This window comes from Anguilla anguilla, chromosome 12, assembly GCF_013347855.1.
Source record: "Anguilla anguilla isolate fAngAng1 chromosome 12, fAngAng1.pri, whole genome shotgun sequence".
In the NCBI taxonomy this organism is placed as follows: Eukaryota; Metazoa; Chordata; class Actinopteri; order Anguilliformes; family Anguillidae; genus Anguilla; species Anguilla anguilla.
Window position 1 is genome coordinate 35,136,656 of NC_049212.1, and position 20,083 is coordinate 35,156,738.

General features: G+C 45.6%; 1 protein-coding gene across 4 annotated transcripts in view; it reads right to left on the bottom strand.

The window, feature by feature from the left end:
• Nucleotides 1-737: 737 nt before the first annotated feature.
• LOC118210052 (tripartite motif-containing protein 3-like) overlaps nt 738-20,083 on the bottom strand; it is a 36,192-nt gene continuing 16,846 nt past the window's right edge. For 3 of the 4 annotated variants that reach the window (XM_035385879.1, XM_035385881.1, XM_035385880.1), the window contains exons 2-13: nt 13,061-13,242; nt 10,554-10,794; nt 9,909-10,060; nt 9,355-9,535; nt 7,490-8,219; nt 7,047-7,150; nt 6,766-6,933; nt 6,097-6,265; nt 4,801-4,860; nt 4,088-4,158; nt 3,558-3,698; nt 738-3,232 (exon numbers count right to left, since the gene is read on the bottom strand). In XM_035385879.1, the coding sequence (XP_035241770.1) occupies nt 3,080-3,232; nt 3,558-3,698; nt 4,088-4,158; nt 4,801-4,860; nt 6,097-6,265; nt 6,766-6,933; nt 7,047-7,150; nt 7,490-8,219; nt 9,355-9,535; nt 9,909-10,060; nt 10,554-10,794; nt 13,061-13,206 (2,316 nt within the window). In that variant the 5' untranslated portion in view covers nt 13,207-13,242 and the 3' untranslated portion in view covers nt 738-3,079. The remainder of the gene's footprint in view (nt 3,233-3,557; nt 3,699-4,087; nt 4,159-4,800; nt 4,861-6,096; nt 6,266-6,765; nt 6,934-7,046; nt 7,151-7,489; nt 8,220-9,354; nt 9,536-9,908; nt 10,061-10,553; nt 10,795-13,060; nt 13,243-20,083) is intronic. The other variant, XM_035385882.1, reaches the window with a different exon arrangement.

Consider the following 20,083-nt stretch of genomic DNA (forward strand, 5'->3'; position numbering starts at 1 on the left):
CACAAAAAATGCAATTCTGATGGGACTTTCGTGTTGAAATCACTACTCTCTCTTTGTCTAATGACTCTCTTGCCATTGCACCTAATACAACTTCGTATGTTAGGAGCTTTCATTTTCAACACATTTTCGAAGAGAGGTCATTGGAATAGGTCATTCAGTCGACATGACAAGTTACGTGAAGAATGGATTGCTAACCATGGCAAGACCTGGAATATTATTGTGCAGTTATTTATGGAATATGGCAGTTTGAACTACAATACACCGATGTTATATAACTGAAATGGCCAGCCTGAAAATGTGGGCTTGAAAACACAATATACTCTATGCTACTAGAGGCAAATAACCCAAGTAAATATCACACAAACATGCTGTAGTGAGTATTATGGTATGCATGTTTGAAAGGGGTGGAGAGGCCACTATTTAACATTACATTCCAGCATACTGCCTTACACTTAAGTTTAGCTTTCAGCTTCCATATATAGCTCTACTTTGCACAGAAGTAATCATTGCATGTTGAGTGACATTTTGAAGCCAGCTGTGATTGCAAATACGGGGGCCGCCTACAGCATGTGTCAATCAATCAGAGAGGAACCATTTTACAAACCATCTACATACTCCAGGATTCAGGGTTCCTACAGAGTTCGATAGCATTTTCAAAGGATCATTTATTTTAAAAATGACGTGTAACAGGCTAGTAAATGGTCGATAATTTTATTGAAAATACCACTCTCATACCGTAACCAGTTTATTTGGGGCATTGCATGCTTTGGAAGACAGAATATTGATATCACTAAATTCATGACATTTCATATTTTGGGGAATGTATAGCAAAAGAAAAAGAAGCGTTTTTAAAAATTGCATAAATATCACCTTTAAGTGGAAAAGCTTAATAATTGAATGAAGCTAAATATTTTCACATTACAGTACAGATAAAGCAAATTCAAGATTTGCATGTGTAGGAACCCTAAACCCTGTTCACAATTATAACAGTATGCCCTATACTAAATGCAATGTCCAGGCATTAACCGGTCATGGCACGTCTTGTAAAACTCGTTCAACAGAAGCCTTCAAAAGAAAAAGCCTTCAAGGATTTTTCAACAGGTACCCCACAACCTACAAGAAACAATGTACTTATGTGAGGTTTCAATAAATGTGTACTACAGGGCAGTTAATGAGTCAAGCATCTAAACATAAACATGGTGAATATACTTAATGTGTTCCATGGGATTTCTTCATTACGTAATGCTCTGGGCAGTTCCTAGTAAAAACAGAGACATGGAATTGCAATGACCACTTGAAAGACCTTATCTCTTTTAGATTCAGGAAGGTCAAAGAATGAACAAATGAGGTGATGTGAATTCACACTGGACTGAGGTGGCCTAACCTATAAGGGTTGCATGACTGTTGTAGCCTACACAGGATTCAATTCACTATTCTAAATGAGAGTCTTCAACATGCAATGACAGTGACCCTTCTGAACCGAAGAATGCCGAAATGGCTGTCAGTTTCCCCCCCCCCCCCCCCCCCCCCCATCGTTCACAACTTTTAAACAAGGCACAGCAGGACTGACTGTGATGATGTAACTGCAAATACTGTTTTCTGAACCTGTGATATTATCAGGAGAGAGTCCGTCAGAGGAGAGGTTGGTGAAACATAACACATTCCACATTTGAGCCCGTGGGTTGGTTATAAGAACAACTTAGCATTGTGCTGCATTCATTCTAAATTCCTTAAAGTAACGCAAGTGAGAAATTTTAATTATCTGCCATAATAATAGCAATGATGCTATATAGATATAGCATATATAATATCAATATACATAAGTTTATGAGCTACACCTTCTCAGTAAATGGCAACAGTAACCAATTTATGCTTTTTGGCAACAAAAAAAAAATACAAAGAAATTTTTCGTTTTTGTCATTAGTTGCTGACTATATCAGGGTGTTCCACAGACAGAGTAGATACAATATAACGTCAAGGCCTGCACCCGAATTTTGGCGGAAACGAAAACAAATGCATAAAATTAAAAAAATAATCTGTAAAAGATAAAATCACGTAAAAAATAAAATAAATTAAGAAGTAACTTCTTGTTTTTTGTACTTTTTCCTTTTTGTCTTAAAAAGAGCACATAAAAAGTGAGTCATTGTGCTATAGCTATTTGCATTAAATACTGCACACTTCATTTCATAAGCTTGGGCTTATATGTCCAGGTTCAAACCCACACGATTTCAATCTTGACCTACACACTTGTTACAAATGCTGAAATGCTAGTTATCTGAACTGTGAGTTACTCAATTAGGCCCATAAGTTTTATAACATAAATGCAGCTTCAAAGAACATGTCCATTTACAGGATATACAGATATGTGTTTACAAGAATAAATATACAACAAAATTAAATGCACAAGATGGTGTGTTTGAAGTCATGTTCAAGATGGCTTACTTCGTCATGGATAAAATCTGCTGTTACAACGAATGACCAAATAGAGAAAGATTCAGTCTCAATACTGCACTCAGAGTTAAAAGAGAGGTATGAGTCATCCATTTTTCTTCAGGCATTTACTGCCAGGAAAAGCGACCAGTTTACAAACATACTTTGTCTCAGCTGTGGTTCCGATAAGCTACAACTTCATGCATTTGGAAAACTGTTTTTGCTCCACGACGTTCCGTCTTGCTTATGCCTTTCAATGTTCTTCTTTGTCCACACTAGGTGCGGTTAATCACTTTGAATATATATATGTATATATATATACACACGCTTATTTTTTTATCCCTCCAGTCGAGTTCCTGACATACTTTCATTATTTTCTCATTTTTATTTAATGGAAAGTCCTTCGGCTCAAAGTGGGTTTGCTTCCAAACGATACAGTAGAAAAACATCAAAGAACGTTTTTTTTTACATTTGTTTGTTTGTTTGTTTCTTGTTTTCCAGGAGAGCTTGGAAAGGGTGAAAGGTACAAGTATCTTACAGTCCGTCTGATGAGTCGAGTCGAAATGGTTAAAGCGGAAAACATTGAGAATGTTTTGAACCCTGTGTGTTTTCTTCCCGTTTCCTCTCCTCCTCCTCTTCCTCCGAGGTCTTACTGCAGGTAGCGGTACACCTTAAAGCAGTGGTTCCCAGAGTCGGCCACGGCCACGTGTCCGTCCGACGTGAGGGCCAGGCCCTGGGGCCCGTACAGGGGGTCCGCCGTCGTGTTTATGTAGGACAGGAAGGACCCGGAGCTGTCAAACACCTGGAAGGCGAACACAGGGAAGCACATGGAAAAAAAAAAACTAGCCTCGTTTTTCAGGCTCGTTGCCCTACAGCAGTAATGACGTGAGACACGTCTGTCAGTAGAGCTCCAGGGATGTGCTTTGCTTATGGTCAATTATGATTTCTCCGTCTGCCATCTGCACTACTTGACCTGTAACAAATCGGGGGCTAAACATGCTGGAACTGGACTTAACCTCACAGGCTTTCCCAAAACAACCTTGAAATTTCCCCTTTTTGAACGCTCTGAGGATAGAACATCTAGGGTTCGGGACAAGAATGAAAGATTACGACCACGGCTCTCGCACCTGTATTCGGCTGTTGCCCCAGTCAGCGATGATGATGTTGCCGTTAGCGTCCACGGCCACGCCCGTGGGGGCGTTGAACTGACCGTTGCCCTCTCCGTGAGAGCCGAATTTGAACAGGAACTCTCCGTCAGCGCTGTACACCTAGGGACACGAGGCGAGCAGGCAGGAGTCATTTAACGGCCGGGGGAAATCATGCTCTCATCCCAGTGAACATTTTTGCGGTGAGAGGTCAGTGAAGCCTGGCTACATTTGGTTGAAAAGTGAAAGTTTTCTAACTGACTAGGGTGTAGCCAGACTAGTATCCGGGTAAAAACCGGAGCTGTGTTGGGGTTGTCAAAGCTGTTGCTCACTGGGATATGACACCATTCGACCCAGTGAGTCATACAGAATATGACTGAAAGCTCTGCAAGCGTGAGTACAAACAGGCTGGAGAGGACAGCGGTGAGCACACAACTCAGAAACCCAACACTGGAGATGATGTCGTAACCGCACACGCGTTAGGTAAGGGGAACGGCTCGCTCTGGCCTTACCTTAACGGAGTGGTTGTGGAAGTCTGTCACCACTATTTCATTCTTGTTATTTACAGCTACAAAGTGTGGACCTTGAGACAGAGCAGTGAGTGAGAGATGGGGTGAGGGAAAGAGATAGATAGAGAGAGAGAGAGAGAGAGAGAGAGAGAGAGAGAGAGAGAGAGCGAGAGAGGGAGAGAGAAAGAGAGAAGAGAGAGACTCATTCAGTCTGAGAAAAGAAGGTTAGCCATTCCCCCAAACTCTCTATACCACCAAACTGGAAAGTGGTGGCCTAGGTTACCTACGGCCGTATATTCTAGTTGCTTTACTCATGTTTTCATTTTTTTTTAACCAAAAAATAATGTTCAAGACTAATATCCAGACCAATAACATAAACATTTTAATGTCAGTGGTAATGTGTTTATTTTTACTTTTCTTTATTGTTTTCAAAACAGACATGTATAGATGTAAAAATATATTGATCAGTACATTCATAAAAGATCCACACATTTTTTTAAAATAGTTATTTGGTGTTTTTTTGAACATTTTAATTGAATTGAAGTTTTATTAATAATGTGTTTTTAAGCTGAATTAAGCCAAATCTTTACCATCATTATTTAAATATAGTGCAGATCCTTCATGAATTTAATGTCTGTAAAAAGAGTCTGATTTGAATAAACTGAACAATCGATATCTAACACGTTAGTAAAACTTGGCACACACGCAATACTTACTGAACGCTGGGCCAGATTTACTAAGCTTTTGCTCCAGTGCAATGTTTGCACCACTTTTTTCTAAAAGAAATGAAAAGGAAAAGTCAGAAATGAAAGACAAAGGACCAAAAAAAGCCCCAAGCTCTTTTTCATAGGAACCCCACTTCCTATGTCCATTTTGTTGAAAATGCAGCCTTTGCAGAGGTGGGTGAAACCAGCTCCCTCATTGGCCAACCTCTGACCAATCATGCGCTGCATGACACTGCCAGTAGTCTAAGCTGGTTCCTTACACACAAAACATGCTCCTCCACCATGCCCTGCTAACCCCCACATGCATAACACTGAAAGTCCTGGATAACACATCATAGGTCGTAGTACAGAGACAGCTGGAAATTATCAGAAAGCATTTGGCAGTACAGATTCACAGGATGGGTTAAGTGATGCTGTTCACCAGCTGTAGACGGAAGCATGCCATCAGGATTTCCCAGGATGGGCAATAGTTGAGCTACAACACTCTGCCCTGACCAATGGACTGAGCGCACCCAAATGTCCATCCCTCAAACTCCATCAACACCACAGCATGGACTACGGATAAAGAGATTTAGCCTTCTGCCAAATTAAACCCTTTATCCACCAGCGAGCTATAAATGCTGTAGACATCTGTGTGGTACGAGCATTTGCTTTTTGGCTACAAGCAGAACAAGAGTTACGCTGCCTGTAGTCATGGGAACGCAAAGCAAACGGTTCCCCGTACAGACTAATCTGCCATCAGGACCCACAGGACATCGAAGCGGTTTAGAGCTAAACCGATTCCCTCAAAAATTAAACAACGAACGGGACGGGATCAACGAGTGGGATGGGACAAAAAATGAAAGAAAGTAAAAACAGTTGCACCAGATGACAGTTGACACCAGCACCAGATGACAGTTGACACCAGATGACAGTTGACAGTGTCGTCCCTTTCAACACTGGAACTGAAGCCTGGGTAAATCTGGCCCCCTTTCATGGTTCTATTCAATAACAGATTATACAATATCCCCTGTTCCTTCGCACTGTTCCTTTCCTTGTATTGTATTTCTCTCTTATTTCATTTACAGAGATCCCAAATTCCCAAAGCAAATCCAGTACCATGCTGTGTATCTTACGGAAGCCAGCGCAAAGATTATCATTACATAGATCTGACAGAAAAATCAAGATAGACTAGTCCACCGGTTATACATTATTGCTGATGCGTATCCAATCTCCATCATATGATATTGTGAATTTAATTTAGCAGCATCCTGCTGTTGTGCGCGAGCAACCTTTCCCCGTCCGTACCTGCAAACTGGCGCTCGGAAGTCCCCCTCGCGCCGAACTTGGTCACCAGCTTCCCGTTGGACTGGAATATGAAGACGCAGCAGGCCTTGTTGTCCACGGTGATGATGTGGCCGTTCTTGTCCACGGCCACGCCCTTCGGCCCCATCAGGCGCCCGGCGCCGATTTTGTTCTGAGGCGGGAAAGACGATTCGCCCTTTGTCGCGTGGCTCTGCTTTCTTTTTATGTGGCACGGAGTGTAGCACAGTGGGTAAAGGAACTGGGCTTGTAACCGAAAAGTCGCAGGTTCGATTCCCGGGTAAGGACACTGCCGTTGTACCCTTGAGCAAGGTACTTAACTTGCATTGCTTCAGCATATATCCAGCTGTATAAATGGATACGATGTAAAATGCTATGTAAAAGCTGTGTAAGTCGCTCTGGATAAGAGCGTCTGCTAAATGCCTGTAATGTAATGTCTGTTTTATTATTTTTATTTAATATTTATTTATTTAACTTATTTATTTTACTCATTTTATGCCTCTGTGAACTTGTTCTTGAAAGGTGCTATATAAGTAAAGTTTACTACTTACTACTTGCTAATCTAACTTTGATTGGCAGCGTGCTCGAGGACTGCAGGCGATTGGTTATTCCTCAAGGATTATTTGAATGACTGACAGTTATGAGCAAGCTCACCTTGAACTTGCCGTCTGAAGTGAAGATGCTGACCCATCTGTTGTCGTAGTCGGCCACGATGATGTCACCGTTCATATCCACGGTGACGCCTGTGGGGCGCTGGAGCTGGCCAGGCGAACGACCTCTGACCCCAAACCTAAGTTTGAATAGTCCATCATTGGAGAAGACCTGTGTTGGATGACAGTTTAGAAAATTATTAAAATAATAAACACTCATTGGTGTTAATTGGCCATTCATTACCACAGTAACCGAGGCGCACCTGCAAATCGTAAGGCTCTTACCTGGATACATTGATTGTTACTGTCTGCCACCACGATCCTGCCATTGCTGGAGGCAGAAATACCCTGCAGATTGGTGAACTCCCCCCTCTCCCGCCCACGTGAGCCTGTGAGAATGAAGAAAGGACACAGGGGTATTATGACATCATTGCAGGGGCATTATGACATCGCTGCAGTGGCTCCAGGAGAGGTGGGGCCTGCTTGTGTATACGACGGACTGACTAAACCAGTGGTCTCCAACCCTGGTCCTGGAGAGCTACGGGGTCTCCTGGTTTTTGTTTTCACCTTAAAATCGGCACCCAATTGAGACCCAAGACACCAGGTGAGTTGAGTTAACTGTGTAATCAACTGCTCTAACTGATTCATGAAGTGCAGAGCCACTATGAAAACCCGCAGACCCTGTAGCTCTCCAGGACCAGGGTTGGAGACCGCTGGACCGAACGCACCGACTCTGTAGATGAGCTCGTCCTCGATGGGGTTCTCCTTCTTCTTGCTGGTGCTGTACATGCTGGAGGGGCGCCTGACGGCCTTCTGCCGGACGTGGCCCCCGCCCCCGCTGGGCGACTTCACCCTGCGCTTGACGTCGTCGGGGGACTGGGGCACGTCGGAGGGCTTGACGGCCCGCAGGCGGAAGGGGCTGCCCCGCACGGGCTGCCCGTAGAGCAGCAGGGCGAAGGAGAACTCGCCCTCGGAGCGCAGCGTGTACCCCACCTCGTACGTCCCGTTCTTGTTGTCCGTCACCTCGGCGTCGGCCCGCGCCCCGTCGGGGCCCGAGATCTCGGCGCGGAGCGCGGCGTTGCCCGTCCGCACCAGCTCGCCGCCCTTGTCCTTGGTGGTGACGGTGACGGACGTGTGCTGGCCCACCAGGGCGTGCCGGAGCCCCTCGCCCGTGGCCACGCTGGTGTGGCCCACGGCGCCCGTGGTCAGCAGGACGCCCAGGTTCTGGATGGAGCGGCGCAGGCCCTCCGTCTCCACCAGGCAGTCCAGGTGGCCGTTCTCGTGCGGCTGCTCGGGGAAGTCGTGGCGGGCCAGGGCGCTGACCCGCTCGCTCATCTGCTTCTGCACCAGCAGCACCTCGGTGGCGCTGCCGTGGTCCAGGGCCTGCTCCGTGAAGCTGCAGCTGCTCTGGATGTGCTCCTTCCCCTGGAGCAGGGAGGCCAGCTGGGCCTGCAGCACCTGGGAACCACACGTTAACAGAGCAGTGATTCACAGATTCATATTAGATTTAATCCATGTATACTAAAGCAGTTAATAACATAACACAGCGTAGGAAAATTAGGGAGGACGGAAAGGGAAAAGCCATTAAAGAAATCATAAGGCTTTATTTTCTAATGTATATTCTAATTGTATTTTTGCAATGCAAAGGCACAAAGGCAACTACGAGGTGTGGTCAGCGCTCTCATTGCGTTGACCAATAGAATCGATTCTGAACATTCGTTACAACTATGGGGCGTGGTTTGCAAATTATAGGCGTTTTCTCCCCGATTGCATTACACCATTTTTCCCCCAAAATGACACAATTCATACCGGGAGCACCTTAAACTACGGGCGGCCATTTTTACAGCCTCTCCATATTCATGAGGGCGGAGGGGCGACATAGCTCAGGAAGTAAGAGCGGTTGTCTGGCAGTCGGAGGGTTGCCAGTTCGAGCCCCATCCTGGGCGTGTTGAAGTGTCCCTGAGCAAGACACCTAACCCCTAAATGCTCTGGTGAATGAGAGGTATCAATTGTAAAGCGTTTTGGATAAAAGCGCTATGTAAATGCAGTCCATTTACCATGTCATTTTATTAGAAAACAAAACCCAGGGGAAGAGTCTTTTCAGACCTACAGCACCAAAAATGGACACACCTGCACTGTAATGGCCTTTCATTTTGCGCATACTTAGAGCTGAGCAACTTAGTTTTCCCAAGGTTCCATTTGAAATAGCAGTAAATGCTATCGTTTAAACAAAATGGCTTCAATTAGAAAAGGCTATTTCTTCAATAATCATTGTCCACTGCTACTCACTTTCAAAAAGCAAACAGCCTGAAAGACCTTGAGGTGCAGAGACTAAACAGGGCGGAGTTTCTTAAACTATGGGTTGAGGCCCAAAATGGGTTGTGGAAGTGTATGCGGTGGGTCCTGGAACGAGTCTGTTGTCCACTAGCCTGTGCTGGCATCTGCATTGGAAGGATCCCTGAAAGGTACTAAATTTCTAATTTAGGTTCCAGCATTAAAAAGTTTAAGAACCAGTGCCCTCCTACACATGTATCCCTGTGATGGGAAAGGAGGAGGGGGGTGGGGGGGGGGGGGGGGGGGGCGGAGGCGGAACCTTCTGCTTGGCGTTGCAGATGCTCTCCAGGTCGGTGATGAGCGCACTCTTGCGCAGATTCAGCGCCCGCTCCAGCTCCTCGAAGGTGCAGTTGATCTCGCTCACCGCCTCGTTCTTGCGCTCCGTCAGCTGCTTGGAGATCTCGCTCACCAGCTCGATGGCCGCCGTCAGCTGGGGGAGTCTGGGAAAGGGGGGGGGGGGGGGGGGGGGTATGGGGGGTGAGAGACAAGGGTCAGGGTCAGTCCACATGGGGGGAACACACTGCAAAACATGTGCTAATAATAGCAATATCGCCTCAAGCAAGGGTCACATTCAGTCATATGCATTCAGTGACCAGCTCACTAACAACACAAGAATATATAATTAGGAGAAAACGCCACTCAGCCCCACTATGACTGTCATTTACCCACAATCTTAAAAAGTATTCAGTACTGTGTTGAGCCTTGACTTGCACACCTCAAGGCGTTCCACATGCTGAAAATGAAGTTCTGATATAAAAAATCTGAAATTAAAAATGGCTGTGCCAGGTGGGTAATATTTCCTGGTGGTTGTACCTGCCACGGATGGCATCAAGCTGGTTCTTCAGTGCGGCTTTGTGCTGCTCCAGGACGTCCCGTAGAGGGACGGTCACGTGCTCCCTGTGCTCTCCCTCTGTGCACTCCAGACACATGGCCGTCTCGCATGACTCGCAGTAGAACTCCATCACCTGCAGGGGGAGCCAGGGAGCAGGAAAAAAAAGATATGACTGCTCCACTAAGGAAAGGTGGGGCCACATTGCACCAAAAAATTTAGATTTTTACTGAGAATAGCTGTGGCAAAATAAAACTTTGGCTCCTTTTACTGCAATGTATTAACTGATATTTGTACGGGTACTCCAAATACAATGCAGCACAAGCTAAGACCCCTGTAACATACAACCTGATTTTTTTTTGCTGGATCTGTCTGAGTCCATTGTTCTGCGAAAAACTGTAGCATTGCAATTCAGCTCATGACAAGCCAAAGGCTGGACACTGAGAGAGCTGCTTTACCTGTTACCTGCTACAAATGTTACGAGAAGTGGGGCCTCTTTCATTTCTGACTAATTTCTTTCAGAAAAAAATGGTTTCAAACGTCGCACTGCAGCAGAAGCTTACTGATTGACCCATAGGGACAGGGTGGCCACTCACATGGAGATTACAGTGAGGGTTTCGGCGACGTACCTTGCCCTCGTGGTTGGGACAGCAGAGCGGTGTCCCGGCCACAGCAGCGCTGACGGACTCCAGGACACTGCAGGCCTCGGGACGGGCGCACTCTGGCCCCCGCTGGAGCACCTCCATCAGGTTGGTGATGAAGAAGTTGTTCTGGAGTGCGGCCACGCCCTTCTCCGGCAGAATGGAGGTCTGTCGGCACACGGGGCACGACAGCGTCAGGGACTGCGGGGGAATGTAGTTCTGTAGGCACCTGCAACGGCGGACAGAGGAAGGAGGAGAGAGGGGAGAGGAACAAAAAGAAAAGAGACAGAGATATTTCTTATTTTGCAAAACAATATAAAGCAGAAAGATGTACTACACTGTATCCCCTACTGTCCCCGCAAACAAAAACTGAGAATGTACGATTTTCATGATGCGTGACTTTTTTCACCATTTTTTACTTGGACCTGGACTTTCAGTCAAGTGACTTGAACTTGCAGTATCAAACAGATTCCATTATACGTGTGTCTGAGCGGCTAATTGTGTAACACAATATGTGATTTTAAATCAACCGGTTTAAATTATAAATGATAAGATAACATGAATCGGCTTCAATGGTATCTTCCCTGATCAACATTTTATTACGCAACTGGGTCAGTGACGTCAGACGTTTGGTCAATGGCTGTAGTCGCGACTGTCGCGTGCATTTGGTCAACATAAAGTTTCTGTGGCAAGATCAAGAATAACGCAAACAGCGTTTGCAAATTACACAATGGAGACAAAATGTCGGGACCATTTGCCATCTGCAAATATGAAAATGAGGAGAAATGTGGGACAACATAAACTTTTCCGAGATACCTGGTCCGCATTCATCAAGAGAGGTAAGCAAAATCAGTTTGGATTGAACCAAAATCGTTTAGCCAGACCAGCCAGCCAAGCCAGCTAACGTTACAGTAGTTGCCCATAACTTTACTAATCCAGTCTGTCTCGGTTCATTTATCTGCTCATGCTAACGTTAGACCAGTCAGCTTGCTAGCAAGCGGTATTAGTATTATTTCCAGCAAAAACATCATGAAATATTGTGATTACAATATTACGTCAGCATTCAATGAACGTATTGTTGATAAAAATGAGCGTACGCGGAATTGTGACATCCTACTGACTGTTTTATACATTGCAAGATATTGCACTTCTGCCACGAGTTTACCCAATCATTTCTGTTGCATAGAATTAGCCTACTAAACATACGGCCATCTGACTAAATGCTCTACAATTGTTGACCTCGTCTGTCCTTTCTAATCTCATGTATTTAAAAAATGCAATACTGAATAGGCATTATGAAATTCCTGCCTGCTCCTTCTGTGTTGTGTTGTTACAATGAAAGTTTTTTTTTACTGAAACTGAAACCACTTGAATATTTAATCCCACGCATACCCCTCTCTTACTGACAGTACTATCCAATCCAGTCACTAAGAAGGAAATATATATATCATTTGGATTCAATGCCCCTTTTGTTTCTTTTGTAATATAAAATTTGAATTTTTCATCATTGTTAGTGAGAGCCGCGAAATGTGATCCCCATTTGCCCCATTCAGGACTTCTTGATTCAAACTTGAGAATTGGTGACTTGGACCTGATCAGATTTCAACACTGGTAACTTGAGACTCGACTTGAACTTGAGGTTAAGCGGCTTGGGCTCGTGCTATTGCTAGCTCTTGTGGTGTTTGTTTACCGCGTTAAATGCGCGTTTTGTAAGTCACCGTGATTGAGAGCGCCTGCCCGAATGACTAAAATGTAAATTGTCGTCTGCTCTGGCTTCTCTCTCTTCCCTGCATAATAAAACGTTCGGTGCAGCCATGACGCATCATATAACTAGGTTTGGGAACAGCATGCCAGTAAGTAAGTAAGCTAATCCGTTTATTACACAAATGATTCACCAAATTAATTGGTGTCTGGCGCAAAATGCCAGTTGATGGTTTTCACACCGATTAACTGGAGCCTGTCCACAGACTGCCGCAGAACAAAGAAAAGGCATAAGGCATGAAATTTTTTTTTTTAGAGAGCGAAGAGTTGTCTGAGCAAAAAGGCATACATAATTCAAAAACCAAAGATGGAACAAAAGGTGATCATAGTGCAGCAGTCAGACATTGCAGTCACAAGCTTTCACGAGCACTGCCAGCGCATATATGCAGTGCTTATATACACAGAAGCCATTCTGTTCCCCTGCGCCCAAAGTGAAGTGTTGGAAATTGGGAAGTCGGTTTGGAAACGTTGTCATTGAAGGGCAGTTTTATGCTGTCTAACTCCTTCCCTGCATGGTGTAACAGTCGTACCCTGGGGCCAGGTACTTAACCTGAATTGCTTCAGTAAATATCCAGCTGTATGGACAGAATGTAAATGTGTAAGTCGTCTAAAATCGGGCCTTCTGACGATAAATGGTGTAAAATAATTTAGGCCCCCCCTTAGGCATGCCCTTCAAGAGATTAGGGGACAGGGAGGTGAGGTTTGAAGCCTAGCCAGTAGGGAGCGCTCTGTACCTCTCGCAGAAGGTGTGCAGGCAGGGCAGGACTTTGGGGTTGTGGTAGTGGTCCAGGCAGATGCTGCAGACCAGGAACTGCTTGTCGATCTGCCGCACCACGGGGCTGCTGTTGCTGGTCTCGTGCTTGGCCATGGTGAGAGACATTCACAGAGGGCGCCTGGGGCACAGGCACCAGCTAACCTGCAGAGAGAGGGAGAGAGAGAGAGAGGGAGGGGGAGAGGGAGGGAGGAAAGAGAGGGAGATGGATGTGAGAGGGAGGGAGGAAGAGAGAGATGACAAGAAAGAGGGAGAAAGAGAGAAAGAGAGATGTGGGAGAGAAAGAGAGATGGCGAGTGGGAGGGAGAGAGAGAGGGAGGGAGAGAGCAAGATATTTGGACTCATTAGCCAATCAACAGCTTGAATAAGGCATGCGAGTGTTGAAGCATGTCAAAAACCTGTCTAAACTGTGGCCATTGAGGACTTCAGTTTAACGTCATCTCCATAATCGGGAACATGGCTCTCGCCATTAACCATTAGAGCCACAAAGTCTTCTTTACACGTTCATCAGGCATAGGGCACCAAACGCACACAGTCATCCGGGTGATATCCCTCTCCCCTTAAGCGCTGCCTCTCGGCACGGAGTGAAGGTCTGCATGTAGGCTATACTGCATTTCAAACACAAAGCGTTCCTTACGCAGCGAAGCTGTGTTGCCGCAGCATCATCGATTCAGGACACCCTGCGAGAGTGCACAGGGCACATGCATCCTGCGGATCTGCAGTCACTGTGCGCTTCCAGCGCTGCTGCTGCTGCGAGCGGGCAGTGGGTTTCTAATCAGCCAGGGTGTTCGCTCTTATGCATCAAGTCTTCCATCTGAGACCCTCCCCGTCAACCAGAGTCGGGTTCTGGCTTGGTCAGGATTCAGTTTCTGACCAGGAGGCTCAGAGAGCAAATGCTTCCTGCTTCGGAGACACCAACTTGACAGTCCTAGTGATATATCCTGTATGTGTATGCATTAGCCTGTATATTTATTTAGGCACGTGTGGAGAATAATTCACATTCCAGCTCTGAAAATGGTCTAGATGGCTTATAGATACATAGAGGGGTCCTTGGTGAACAATGATCTGTATTTGATGTAGCCTAGGTTTCAAATAAAACACAAAAGACACAATAAGCATTGTAAGAGGCGCTGAAATGACTCGGTAAATGTAGGTGGCAGTGGCAGAATGCTCTTTAGCCACACACTCGGAGCTCAGAGAAACCCCACGCCAAGGCCCTACACGGCGTACGTCAACAAGCGTGGACCTGCGGGTGTCAACGCTCCCCGCTCAAGTGCTTTTTCGGGGAATGATTTTCACTGACAGTTGGGACCGCTGAGGTGCCAGAGGCCTCACATTTGTTGCGAATTCCTGTCTGTTTTTCCACTTCTGCTGGGTTAAGAATGAGGCTTTCAGCAACCAAACGAAAACAACATTCTCTTCTTGAAAAAGAAAAAAAAAAAAAAAACACTACCACCATCGCTGTTTGTGAGTTTGTGCTAGGCTTCTGTGTAGTATAGTGGTTAGCGAACTGGGCTTGCACCCAAAAGGTTGTGGGTTTGATTTCCAGATAATCTACGGCGCAAGCTACCTAACCTCCAACTGTGTAAATGGATAAGTAATATTTAAATATGGCAACGGGTTGTATGTTGGAGGTCACTCTGGATTAGAGCCTTAATGCCTGTAATGTAATATGTACTCTAATGCTGTGTTTACGGTAGGCTACAGTAGGCATGCAGTAAGCAGCAGTGAATATTATGGTGGCACAGAGTGAGTGAGGAGGTGGATAGAGCAGTAAGGAAGTACACACCTACCAGCAGTTCAGATGACAAGTAGGGAGGCATAATTTTGCTGCTTGGTTGTTGCAACCACATAAATCAGTGAGACACAGCAGTAATTCAGCACTGCTCTATGCTTCTCCGGAAACGCGTGACTTAAAAAAAAAACAAAAAAACAAAAGGGAGTTTGAAATTGTGTCTGTTGTCAAGACCATGGGCCTGTAGCCTACATGAAATAGATTTTTTACAACTGCCACACGCTGCTCTGGATCAGCGGATGACATCATTGCTTTCGGCGGGGGAAAGATACAGGGGAAAAGGAAGTAAAGGCGTACGCGTGTAATGGCCGCGCCCGCTGCGACGATGATGATGATGATGCGAGCGCCAGCGCAGCTCTCCATCAGCGGGTCAAGAGGAGATTTATTATTCGTTCGGCTGGCGTGCGCGCAGTCCTGCGTCTGCGCATGCGTTCGCAGCAGCCGTTCGGTTGGGTTCGTCTGCCGCGCGTTTAGCAACCCGCGCAGCCAGCAGAGCAGACGTCGTGTTTTAGCCGGCTGAACGCGCGTTTTCTCAAACGCCCTTCCTCTGCGGCCCTTTTCATTTTCCGTCTCGCTGTCTGGGTCATACTCCATTTCATTTCATTTCATTTGTTAGGATCCCCATTAACTCCAGCAGAAGCAGCAGCTATTCTTCCTGGGGTCCACGCAGGACGCTGCATTTAGGACATCATCAGACTGAACATTGAGACAACAGTAACGTCAAACAAAACCCCACGCCATTACTCTGTTTTTTAAAACCTAAAAAATTCTTCCCGCACATAGAGAAAAATCAAAGATACTGCCCATATATCATGGCTAAATCACTATTACATCTGTTACTAACACATGGTTGCATTATCCATCTTTATCCATAGAACTGTACTGTATATCACTGTAATACCCATATTAAACAATAAAACATATGCAAGGGATATGATACAATTGGCTAATATTAGTATATTATAATTTTAGTATATTATACATGATAATTCAGCAATTAATTAGCTGTTATCCTTCTAGATTATATTCACTGCATATGTCTTCAAAAGTGTATTTCTAATTTATCCTGTAACATAGGATATTGACATATACAGTCTAATATTATAATAATAAATATATCATTCATACATATTGCATATACAATTGAACGCCTATGGGAGATTTTGGACCGACGTGCTAGACTGCTTTCCACCACCATCATCAAAACACCAAACGAGGGAATATCTTTAGGAAGAGTGTTGTTCCATCCCTCCAGCAGAGCTCCAGAGACAGTAGAATCTATGCCAAGGCGCATTGAAGCTGTTCTGGTGGCTCATGGTGTCCCAAATTTATGTTGGTCTTTCCTCTAATTTCTCACCCATCTGTACATATATACATACGGTACAATCTCCGAGATTTGTTACAGTGAGGAGGACTGTCGAGCCGGGGAGGTGTTTTGTGTTTTCGTAAGGTTTTGAGTCGACCATGCAGCCGGTTAAGAGCTGCGTTTGACTTGCGCGTCGCTTTCCCGCGTCGCTGTCCGAGCCCTCTGCTCTGCTCACCCACCGGACTGCCAGCGCTCTGAGGCGCAGATCTAAAAAAAGGATCTCTGCATACAGCTGTTGCTCAAGTGGCCTTGTCTTCTGAGGCGGCGCTGTGTTCTCCGACACGGCTTGGAAACAGGGCTCCCGGGAGCCTGTCTCCGCGGCCTGGGACACGTGCTGGAAGCCCCGATAGGTCTATTTTAGGCGTCACATGACACCGACAGTAAAACTGAGGAGGGCAGACCTATTGCCCCGCAGATAAGCCCTACGTCCACAAGCACACTCCTCTAACCTTGATGCTCACCTTGTTTTGTACTTCAGCTGCAAAAGACCGTTTCAGCATCACAGCCAATGAAGCGTGCTAGTGATTGCGTTTGAAGTAGGGCTTCGGTCGCGACCATTGAAATTCAAACAGCAATGCTGTAAACTCTAATTATCACAGACCCCTCACAGTTTCCATTTTAATGAAAACCCATTTAAAAGGAACGGAATGCAAATGTTATAACTTAAACGCTCAAATGATTTGACTGATTATGAAGTCACTACGTGGTCAAAAGGAACCGCTCCCTTGTTTGCACAGGATATGACGACGACGTCAGGGAAATCTCTGGTGAAGGAATGGGGGGCCCTTTGTGGCAGTGTTATGCGAAACAGCCTGATGATGTCATAGAGGGATGTGGACCACCCTGGTCATGTGACCGCCTCCTCACAGCTGGAAGGCTGACTTCCTGTTGCTGTTGATTGTGGCCGTGGCCCTGGCCGTAAGGGAACAGTATGGAAGGTGGGGACTGACGAGGCCTCGATCGTGGTGGGGCGTGGCTCGAAATCTCAGACCTCGGCTTGCTGATGAAGGGCAATCATGTTCTGCCATGATGTTTCGCCATATTGGACACTGCTGGCTGTGAATGCTTCACATGGAGAGCCAGACACTGCTATTCACGCTATTTTAATAACGTTTCTATTAAATGGATCTTTATTCCGGTAAATGTGGGAAGATTGAGACTTTGCTGCCTTGAAGTGATTTTTCTCTTTTGGTTTAGCATTCTTTTAGCAGATGCTCATCATCCAGAACCACATTTTATGGGAGAAACGGAAGTGCGTTCACCTCAGTAATTAGCCTCGCAGTTACATCGCAAGTTTTTTTGGCAGAGCAACTTACAAATTTTACGGGGTGTTTAATCCTTTGACGGTTTCTGCAGCTGGGAAGTTCACTGAAGCAGGTGGGTTTAAGTTCAACAGCACACAAGCCTGCGAATCCAGCCCACGTCCTCGCTGTTGGGAGACCGGTTCCCTGTCCTTCACGTGAAGCAGCTTTTACATCTTTTTTGCATTTTTCATTCTATGTCCTTGTTTCACATTCGTGTTTTTAATAAATTTCCTTAGAATATGACGTTCCCTAGGGACATAATGTAGCTAAGTCTTTGGCATACTTGGCCAGGACTGACTGCTGATAAAGGTAACACTACAGTTAGCTGCGTCAACACAATTTTACAGATACTGAAAGCAATTATTATAATCGTGAAGTCGTGTCTTTTGTGTGATTTAGATTTTTTGTACTGTGTACTGTGAATATGTCTGTTACAATAACTTGTGTTAATGGCATGGAAACTATAACCAAATAATTTCCCTGAAGGGACGGTAGCATAGTGTTGGCAAGATGACTCGGTAGTTCCTGAACAAAGCAAAAGCAAGACAGCAGTGGGCACAGAATGTACGTGTAAAAAAAAAAAAAAAAAAAAAAAAAAAAAAAATTCTTTATGTCTGCAAAAAAAAAAAGCAGGACAATAGTTTGCTGACTGGCTGGCTAGTCTGTTGCCGGGCTTGATCATTCGCAAGCTGTATCTTCCCCGACTTAAGGAACCTTTTTTTATAACGAAACGAATAGATAAGGGCGTAAAGATGCAAGACAGGCTTCCCTGTAGAGTGTCTGTCCGCTGCTGGCCCAGATTCGCTGCCGGACCGCGTGGCATTACCACCGGCTTTACGAGCCAGCGCTCTGGAGAAAGGAGCCGCCGCCGGCATGAGAGGTTTCTGATGGAAATCGCGCAGCAGGGCTCCCTGTGAGTCCTGTGTTGGGCACTGCGCTGGCTTTTGTTTTTCGGTGCATATGGGATGCGCTCTGCTAATCTTCTGTTCTGCAGTCGGTGTTGTGCCGACGCTGCTTTGCTTTATCAGCGCCCGTCCAGAGCCTGGCCGGGCACCTGCTTTGCCCGCTCCCACCTGCTCCCGCGCCCGCGTGATGCCCGCTCCCACCTGCTCCCGCGCCCGCGTGATGCCCGCTCCCACCTGCTCGCACACACGCCCGCATGCTGCCCTTCCTGTTTTTCTCCAGAGATAATCCTGTCCCTCCTCCCCGGGCAAAAGAGTGCATGTCACTCATTACCGCTTTTCAAACACTCTGTCCCTGCAAGCAGCTGCTACAGCTAAACGCACATTAAAATATTGTCCCTGTTAATATTCATATCACCCTCCCCCAACACCGCCCCCCCCCCCCCCACCTCCGTTTCCCGCATCACCAGAATAAACACTGGGGGGTAAAAAATAATAAACAAGAAAAAAAAAACTTCAGCCGTTTCCTAGAGCATTGAGAATTCCTGTCCAATAAGGTGAACCACCCTGACGGGATCGTCATGGCGACTGTGACTGACGGTGGCCCCTTCTGGCCCCCATGCGTGCCTGCATTCCTCTGGTCTGTGAGAAATTCTTACGCAGCACAGACACCGCCACCAAACCAGCCGGGCTATACGCGGGGGGGTGTTAATTAGCATGCACTTGGACTGTCCGTGGACCTGCTCCAAGGCGTAATACACTTTCAAGGCGCAGTGCTGACCTATCCGGGTCTAGTCCAGGTCAGTATCTCGATTGTGAGTTGTGCTGTCAGTGCAGTGCCACTGATGTTTAGTTGAGAACAAACTGTATGACGTGTCAGAAGACTTCTCAGAAAACCTTCATAAAGACATCATATCACTGTCAATTTCAGTATCTGGGACTGACAAGTAGTAGTAGGATTTAATTAGTCCTACAAAACCCTGTATTTTTTTTATCTAAATATATACTTTGTGTTGGTCAAACATGGCAAAGACACTCCTCAATTCAGTGTATAATACCCAGGTTAGCCAGTACAAAGAAAGCTCCACCCCTAACCACAGGCTGTACTAGACAGTAAATCCTGAATAATCTTACTCCGTTAAACTATAATTAAATTATTGTTAAAATTTGTTTTTTTAATTAATTCATGTTATTACATTCAGAAGTGTAATAACAAAGACATTGAAGATATAGTTAGAACATAAGAGTATAAAAATAAAAATGTTTTTGCAAACATTGATAATCCTGACCAAAGCTCTGGACATAACAAATGTCCATTGCTGGTTCGTTAGTTATTACATGGAAACACCCATGAACTTTCTCCAGGGAGCAGACTTTCTGCAAACAAAGCTGCCATTAAATCTGTGTAAATGGGTCTGGAAGAGAGAAGATAAGAAGACAATGCCTGCTCTGTGTTTGGAAAGAGTCATACCCCCGGATAAGACCATATCCTGGCTAGAGTCCTTGAAAGCAGTATTTGACACACAGCTAAGCTAGCTAAGGGCAGTAAAGCTAGCAAAGTGCAGCTAAGCTAGCAAAGAGCAGTAAAGCTAGCAAGTGCAAGTAAAGCTACTGAATT